Source organism: Pungitius pungitius, chromosome 10 (genome assembly GCF_949316345.1).
Source record: "Pungitius pungitius chromosome 10, fPunPun2.1, whole genome shotgun sequence".
In the NCBI taxonomy this organism is placed as follows: domain Eukaryota; kingdom Metazoa; phylum Chordata; class Actinopteri; order Perciformes; family Gasterosteidae; genus Pungitius; species Pungitius pungitius.
The window spans coordinates 1253401-1262662 of NC_084909.1; the positions used below are offsets into that span (position 1 = coordinate 1253401).

General features: G+C 47.8%; 1 protein-coding gene across 1 annotated transcript; it reads right to left on the reverse strand.

The window, feature by feature from the left end:
* Window positions 1–811: 811 nt before the first annotated feature.
* On the reverse strand, window positions 812–7028 carry LOC119215156 (uncharacterized; the record flags this gene model as incomplete). The annotated part of the gene is made up of 2 exons (XM_037467150.2): window positions 6762–7028; window positions 812–6637 (listed from the first exon to the last, which is right to left on the reverse strand). A coding segment is annotated over exon 2 (5601 nt), but the record flags the coding sequence as incomplete, so codon positions are not given.
* Between the last annotated feature and the right edge of the window lie 2234 nt (window positions 7029–9262).

The following is a 9262-nucleotide window of genomic DNA, read 5'->3' on the forward strand; positions in this document are numbered from 1 at the left end:
CGACAGCGATCAAAACTGTACTGTTCTCGCTGAGGTGTAGCAACTCCAACTAAACAGTGAGCTAAACTCTCTCTTATTCATGAACATGAAGACATCCTGAGTTCCTCTTATGCAGATTTATTATCTTCACATTGTGCTGAATCCATACACATGAGATGAGTGATGAGAGACGAGAGAGTGAAACTAGGAAACAAACAGCAAAACACTATAATTAGCTAAGCCACCTAGCTTACATGACCATTACTTTTACAGCAAAAATCAATATGCTTCACAGTTAACTCAGTCAGAACGAGGATTATATACATACAAGCGATGCTTCTGCTGGGGAGTCAACGAACATGATGTATTTTCTCTGGCGCGATGACTGTTTGAATTTCCAATGCGTTATCTAACGTGGTGAATTCTACGTAGCGTCCTACTTCCGGTTTTAGCGCAGTAAACAAATGTCAAAATAAGAGTCTCCATGAACTACTTCCTGTTTTAGCTCAGTAAACCAATGTCAAAATAAGAGTCTGCATGGACTGAAACTATGCCGAGTTAAATGCATAAAAATTCAACTTAAATGCCTAAAGGGCAACACACTCCCCGTCTGACCTTAAAGGTCACTATATTGAATGTCTCTGAACCATCAGTCTTCGGCCAGAAGAAGAACGACCTCTGACACTGGTCTCAAGAACACCTTCACAGTCCCTTGGTCCGCCGTCTTGAGTTCCACCTTCCTTACTTTGCCGTCTCTCCCAGGAAAGACGGCTGTGATCCTTGCCATAGGCCACGCGTTACGTGCAGCTTGACTATTCTTCAGGAGCACACTGTCCCCTTCTTTGAGGTCTCGTTGGACATCTCTCCATTTGTGGCGAGCTTGTAGAGTGGGGAGGAACTCCTGACGCCAGCGACGCCAGAATCTGTCAGCGAGAACCTGAACTTGTTTCCATTGTCTGCTGAGAAGATCATTGTCTGTGAAGTCTCCAGGTGGTGGAGTAACGCCAACCTTCTGGGTGAGTATCATTGCAGGAGACAGTGCAAACGGTGACTCTGGGTCAGTCGAGACTGGAACAAGTGGTCTTGCATTGATTATCGCAGTAACTTCCATCATGAGTGTGCACAAGAGGTCGTGGGTAAGTTGGACGCGGTCTTGGAGCAAGATCCCGTCGAGGATCCGTCTTGACAGGCCTATCATACGTTCCCATGATCCTCCCATATGGGACGCATGGGGAGGATTAAACACCCATGAGCACCCATGTTGACTCAAGAAGTTCTGTACTGTGATGTCGGATTTTTGTTGGCTTAGTCCCAGTTCCTTTGCAGCGGAAACAAAGTTTGTTGCACGGTCTGATCTTATCTGCTTTGCAGGTCCCCGTATGGCAAAGAAACGTCTCAATGCATTGATGCAACTGGACGTATCTAGTGAGTCGATGATCTCGATGTGCACGGCACGGGAGCTCATGCAGCAGAAGAGCATTGCCCACCTTTTGCTTTGGGCCTGTCCTCCTCTTGTACGCCTGGTGACAATTTGCCATGGTCCGAACACATCCACTCCTACATAGGTGAAAGGTGGGCATGTGTGCAAGCATTCTGGGGGTAAGTCTGCCATGAGCTGTCCCTCTGTTCTTCGGCGTAACTTTCGGCACACTACACAGTTGTGCAAGACAGAGACAACTAGTCGTTTTCCCCCTATGACCCAGAAGCCTGCTGCTCTCAGAGCCCCTTCGGTGAGGTGGCGGCCTTGATGCTTCACCTCTTCATGATACTGTCGCACCAACAGCAAAGAAACGTGGCTGGTCTTGGGCACGATGATTGGATTTATTTCTTGCGCACTCAAGTCAGCGTGCTTTAATCTGCCGCCAACGCGCATCAGACCACCTTCGAGAACAGGTCTGAGCTTGTGAAGGGAACTGTTTTTGGATACAGCGTTTCCAAGCTCGAGAGCCGTGAGCTCTTTTGCAAAGACATCTTCCTGTGCGGCTCTGATAATGATGTGTCTCGCCTGAAGCAACTCATCCGGAGTACGTGGGAGGTTGCAGTGATGCCATCCTTTACACTCACTGGACTTGTCGTGTCTGTAAGTGCCAGCTATATGGATGAGTAGGGCGATAGCCCTGGTAAGGGCGCGCATGCATGAAAAGCGCTGTAACCGCGTGACGGTAAAGCCCCGGTTCTGAGTCTGAGTAAGAAAACTACTCACTTCGGGTCGTATTTCCATGTCTGATTCTGAGTTAACGAGTTCGAACGTCTGGCTTGAGTCTGTGTCAGATGAATTTGGTTTGTGCAAAAAGGCCGGTCCAGTGAACCACATAGTCTTTGTCAATTGGGACGCAGGAACTGACCTGGATGCGTGGTCAGCTGGGTTGTCCTCTGTGTTGACGTAGAACCACTGGTTAGGACTTGTGGACTGACGAATACGTCGGACTCGATTGTGAACGTAGACATAGAAGCGTTTTGTTTGATTGTGAATGTATCCGAGCACGACCTTGCTGTCACAATAGAACTTGATCGCATCAAATTTCAGCTCCAGTTCATCTCGGATGAGCTCGGCGACTTCCACGGCTAATACTGCGGCACACAATTCCAACCGTGGAATGGTAGGTTCGGACTGTGGGGCCAGCTTAGCCTTTCCCAAGATGAATCCTACTTCGACTTGTCCCTCAGCTTGAATGGTCCTGAGATATGCCACTGCTCCAATGGCCTTCGTGGATGCGTCGGAAAAAACGCATAGCTCTGTGTGTACAGCATTGGGAAGTGATGTTGCTGTGTATGAACGTGGGATATGCAGATTGCTTAAGTCATGCAGTGACTCACGCCACGCTTCCCATTGCTTCAGCTTTTGTTCTGGAAGAGGAGCGTCCCAGTCGCAGGCGTTGACGCTGAGTTCCCTCAAGAGACCCTTGCCTTCAATAGTCACGGGTGCGACCATGCCTAAAGGATCGAACACGCTGTTCACTGTCGACAGAACTCCCCTGCGAGTGAAGGGTTTCTTGTGCTCTGAGACTGCAAAGGTGAAAGTGTCTGTCGTGGTCTCCCACAACAGTCCCAAACTGCGTTGCACTGGTGTAGCTTCACCGCTAAGGTCGAGGTCTTTCGGAACTGCTCTATCCTCTGGTGCAAAGGCCTGGAGGACGGTTTCGCTGTTTGAGGCGAACTTGTGAAGCCTCAGATTCGATTCGCTGAGAGAGGCCTGCGTTCTCCGTAGGAGGCTGATGGCTTCAGCTTCAGTTGGCACACTGATGAGCCCATCATCTACGTAAAAATGATGTTCGACGAACTGGACCGTGTCTTCTCCGTGTTTGTGAGCACCTTCATGGATGGCTCTCCTTAGTCCGTAGATGGCTACGGACGGTGACGGGCTGTTGCCGAATACATGGACTCTCATCCTGTAGTCGATGATATCCTTAGACATGTCGTTGTCTCTGTACCACAAAAACCTCAGATAGTTCCTATGGTCTCTTCGGACAAGAAAGCAGTGGAACATCTGCTGTATGTCGGCCATCACTGCTACCTGTTCCTTGCGAAAGCGGATCAACACCCCAATGAGGGAATTGTTGAGGTCTGGGCCTGACAGAAGAATGCCATTTAGAGATGTGCCGAAGTACTTTGCGCTGGAGTCAAACACCACGCGGATGCTTCCGGGCTTTTGTGGGTGGTAGACTCCGAAAGTGGGCAGGTACCAACACTCTTCGTTCTCCTCTAGTGGAGGAGCCACTTCAGCATGTCTGTTGTCGAATATTTTCTTCATGAACTCTAGAAACTGGTCTCTCATCTCAGTTTTCCTCCGCAGCGTCTTCTCCAGGGAGGTGAAGCGAGTGAACACCTGCTCGCGGTTGTTCGATAGACGTTGACGGGGAACTCTAAAGGGGAGAGGAGCGACCCAGTTGTTTGACGTGTCTCGGTACGTTTCTTGCTCCATGATTTCCAAAAAGATGGTGTCCTCTATGGACGGGGCAGGTTTGTTGTCGGACTCAGTCTCGTTGAAGACATCTAATCCAAGAACCTTCGACGATGCCTTGTGTGGTTTGTTCTTTTGCTCCCTGCTGTGGGACACATGTTCAGTCAGCTTCATGTTGCCTTCACATGGTCTGAGAATAGAGGGTCGGCCGTTCTCCAGCACACTTGTCTTGAACGTGCTCACGGCTGGTTTGTGTGCGTTCCCTAGGCACACGTCTCCTACCAGGACCCATCCCAAATCCAGTCTTTGTGCAAAGGGGGCGTTGTGAGGTCCGTTCACTTGTTGTCGGACTTTATGGACCCTCACAATGTCTCTGCCCAGCAAGATGAGGATTTCCGCCTTGGGGTCAAGTCCTGGTATGTGTGCCGCTACCCTTCGTAGGTGAGGATGGTGACGGGCTGCATCAGGCGTTGGTATTTCAGAGCGATCGATGAGGATGTCATTACACTCGATTAGCGGTGGTAGCGGTAGGATAGTCTGTCCATCAAGCGATTCGACCTGGAAACCCTCTGCCTTCCTGCCTGACGTCTCAACCAATCCGGAACAAGTCTTCAGTGAGTAGGGGAATGATTGGCCTTCGATGTTGAAAAGCTCAAAGAAGTCTGATCGCACCAGCGAGCGGTTGCTTTGATCGTCCAAAATGACGTACATGTTGGTTGCCTTCTCACGTTGACCTTGAGGGTATATCCTTACCAGACAGATCTTCGAGCAGGATCTTCCTATTTGCTCTGGACCACATACCTGGGTACAGTGTGACGAGATAGCTGTGCTGTCGCAAGCATGTTCCTCTTCCTCCCCGCCATTGTCTGGTGGGGGTGTAGGCCTTCTGTAGACTTGAGGTGGTGGGCCAGGATGCATAGCGGCATGATGTCGGTCACTGTCGCACTCTATGCACCTTACTGTTGCTTTACAGTCTCTTGCGAGATGACTGGCTGATGTGCAGCACTTGAAACAAATTCCGTTCTCCTTGAGGATGCTCTTTCTTTCTTCGAGGGTATTGCCTCTAAGTACTTTGCACTTCCTTAGTGGATGTGGTTTGTTGTGAATGAGACAGTTTTTCTCACCGGGCTTTCTCTCCGGTGAGATCGGAGGTGAGTTTTCACCAGAAGAGATGTCAGTCTTGTGAACGGATATCTTTCTTCCATAGTTATTTGAGACTACCTTATCTGACTTCGGTCCGTTGGTGTTGGCGCATAGAACTATGAAACTGGGGTCATTTCTCCGGCGTGCTTCATGGCAGATGAAGTCGGCAAAGTAATTGAATGGAGGAAAGTAGCCATTGTTATCTTCTTTAAACTTGGAGCCGACTGAGAGCCATTTCTCCTGTAGCCCGTGAGGGAGTTTCTCCACGATGGGACCAATGCCTCTGGCGGTATCCAGGTAAGTCAATCCTGTGAGGTAACCTTCTTCTCTGGCACCCTGAAGTTCCATAAGAAGGTCGCCTAGGTCCCTCAGCTTCCCGTAATCTTTGTTTGATATTCTTGGGAATTCGTCCAATCTCTTAAAAAGCGACTTCTCCATTACTTCAGGTGCAGCGTAGCACTCTTGGAGGCGTTCCCAGGCCTTTTTAAGTGCTATATCTGGGTTCCTGACATGTACAGAGCGAATCCTTCTGATGTGTTTCACGGACTCTGGTCCGAGCCATTTAATAAGCAAATCCAACATTTCAGTGGAGGTGAGTCCTAAGCCTGTAGTAGCGTTGCTGAATGATGACTGCCATGCTAAATAATTTTCAGGTTTATCGTCGAATTGGTAGAGACTCGTACTCACCAAATCGCGACGAGCCAGGAATCGTGCCAGGTGTTCTGTTTCAGGTATCACTCTTGGGATGTATGGTGCGTGCACAGGCACATATGATGGAGCTGCCGCTTTAAGTTGTGGTTTGAGAGGCTGATGTATCATCTTGGTTTTCGCCGGTGCTGTGTTATGCTCAGATGGTCTATTATGGGTTTCAACCTCTTCTTGCCTTTCTTGTAACTGTAAGTTGCGTCCTGATGGAGGATCCCATGTGACGTAGCTCCCTTCTGACGATGCTGCCGCAGGGAATGTTGCATGGGCTGATGCATGAGTTTGTACTACGTTATGTTCGGCTTGCGCTTCGACGTATTCTTTAGTGCGTGTTACAATTTCGCCTTGTAAATTTGCCCGAGAAGATATGTCGGTCTTGATTGAATCTTCTAGATCCAGTTCAGCTGCTTCCAATGCCTCCGCTTGGGCAATGGCTGCAGCTGCCTTTCTTCGAAGCTCGAGTGCGCCTAGTTTGGCTTCCAGCTTTGCTTTTCCTAATTGAAGCTCCGCTTCCTTCGCTGCCCTTTCTACCTTCAGCTGTGCTTCTTCCTCAGCGAATGCTGCTCGTGCCTTCGCTGCCTCTGCTCTAGCGCGTGCCCTTACTGTGGCACTCGATGCTGTTGACTGAAAGCTTTTTGATTTCCTAGTACGCACAGATGCATTGTCAGTCCTTTCTGCTTCCATTTTACCTCTCTGCTTGCTTATCAGAACGTTGAACTCAAGCTGGATTACGCTTTTTCACTGTACTGTTCTCGCTGAGGTGTAGCAACTCCAACTAAACAGTGAGCTAAACTCTCTCTTATTCATGAACATGAAGACATCCTGAGTTCCTCTTATGCAGATTTATTATCTTCACATTGTGCTGAATCCATACACATGAGATGAGTGATGAGAGACGAGAGAGTGAAACTAGGAAACAAACAGCAAAACACTATAATTAGCTAAGCCACCTAGCTTACATGACCATTACTTTTACAGCAAAAATCAATATGCTTCACAGTTAACTCAGTCAGAACGAGGATTATATACATACAAGCGATGCTTCTGCTGGGGAGTCAACGAACATGATGTATTTTCTCTGGCGCGATGACTGTTTGAATTTCCAATGCGTTATCTAACGTGGTGAATTCTACGTAGCGTCCTACTTCCGGTTTTAGCGCAGTAAACAAATGTCAAAATAAGAGTCTCCATGAACTACTTCCTGTTTTAGCTCAGTAAACCAATGTCAAAATAAGAGTCTGCATGGACTGAAACTATGCCGAGTTAAATGCATAAAAATTCAACTTAAATGCCTAAAGGGCAACACAAAAACCCTTAACTTAAAGAAGCGCCGACTTAACGGCTTTAAAAGGTCAAAACCCGACTCGCCGCGTTGCCCAATAGGCTAAAAGCGTGCAGCACCGCTTGTGCCCTGTTAGCATCGTTGGGGCTGTTAGCACCGTTAGCCTGTTGAGAGACGAGTGGGTGAATATTAAAATAAATATTGCTTAAAATTTAGATACAAAAAATGTGATCCAATTTCAGAGACAATTTGTCACTCACCACAGGACTTCGATTGGTGTAATTCTTTGTCTATGGGTGTTGATGAGTTGTGTCTTTATTGTCTAGAGCCTTGTCTTCCAAGATAAACGGGTGCAAATGAAACAGATTTTAAATGGACCCGGGGTCACTTTATAACTACGTGTCACAACACAACCTCTGCATCTCCACACTCCAGATTAAGCTCTGAGGTGGTTGCAATTGTTTTTGACTTTAATAGGCACATTATTTTTGATTGTCTTGTTTGTTTTCATGGGTTTAACGTTGTTTTTTTTTCATATTGATCTGCATCTTATGTGCTGCAAAGAAAGGCCTGTCGGCTTTATTTGATGCTAATCAGCTTTCAAACTGAGCTTTCTTAATAGGATGAAGAACATCCCTACAGTTAACTATTCATCAGTTCCAGAGCAAAACAACATGTGGTTGAAAAGTCCAAAAAAGGCCCACAGCATTTCCGTGAGGAAGCTGTCACCAACTCCGCTTTCAAACTCTCATTTTAAACACCTTTCTCTGTCCATAACTGACTCACACTGAGTCATGTGTCCTTTTACTCTTCGACATTGAGATTCGAAGCCATCAATGTTGACTCCGGGGTCCAAACTGGGCATCGGGGAAGCAGCGCCCTCCGCGGCTTCTGAGAGGAAACCCGACGACGAAACTCTCCACTGAAGCTTGTGATGGAGATAAAAGATAAAGAACCAGTGAGGAGACATCAAATGCATGTGAAGTCACGGATTAAACCAAACGTCTCATTCATATTCAAGGAACGCCTACAGGAAAGCATCCAGTGTGTTAAAAAGCTTCTATTGGCAGCCGTGGTTTGGACTACGGCTCATTGGGAATGACAGCGAGCCGTGTAAACATATTGAGTGCAAAAAACTTGGTAAAATGCCACAACATGTGGTCGCTTGAGACGTCAGTCCCTGCAGCGGCATGTTGTACCCTGAGGATTTTCTTTCATCTTTAAGGGGACACTAAGATGACATTTGAAATGAGAGGAAACAATGAATGCAACTTCCATTTCTCTCTTTCTTTTGCAACCTCAGCTCATGGTGGCAATTATTGGGTCTTTGTAGATAAATACTGTCACACGTCCACGTCTGGGCCGCGCGGCTCACTTCTCTTATTATTTGTGCAATTTGAAACCGTGTTGCCCCTTTTTTATACGCCTAGCAAATCCCAAATCCATCTTTGTTTGTTTGCTGTCGTGTTGATCCGACTCCATATCAGACATCTGTCCTCTGACGCGTTTGGCCTCATGGAGGAAAAATAACCGCACTCACAAACGAAGGATCGGACGCAGGCAGTTCCAGAGAGGGGCTCGGCGGGGGGGGGGGAAGGTGAGAGAAAAGCAATGTATTGGGTTCAGGTCGAGTCGTGCTGACCACAAATGAGCTTCAGCAGCACCGGGTTCCGTGTGAGGACGTTTATGGTTTCCCTTAAGGTGTCATGAGAGGGGGGGCAGCGATGCAACATGTTGGGCCTTGGGTTCATCAGAGAGAGGAGCCCTTCATTATGAGATGCTGATAAAAAAAAAACCCGTGACTGCATAAGTGGATGCCCTTTTTCCTCTAATTGGGCAGAGGGGAAAAAGCCAGTGTTTGGATGTGAAATCATACAATGCTAACAGCCCATTCAAACGGGTTTTGATGAGAGGGTGCAGGCTCCAGGATCTATTTCTGCATGAAATGCGTTCGGAAAGTAAAAAAAAAAAAAAAAAACCATAAATATATTATTCCTCTCTCTCCGTCGCCTCTGTCTCTCCTCTATTGTCACACTGCCACCAGGAGGTTGTAAAGTGGTTTATTTTACACCCATTACATGCTGGGTAAATTATAGCCCTCAAATGTCAATTTGACAGCTGCGTGCCTTCAACAGATTCCATTTGAGCAGCAGGTTGCACAGTGTGCGCCCGCTCGGACGCGTACGCTCGCAACAGACGTTTCCACAAGCTCCGCCCCCCCCCCACCCCCCCACCCCGTGCGCGTTCTTCTG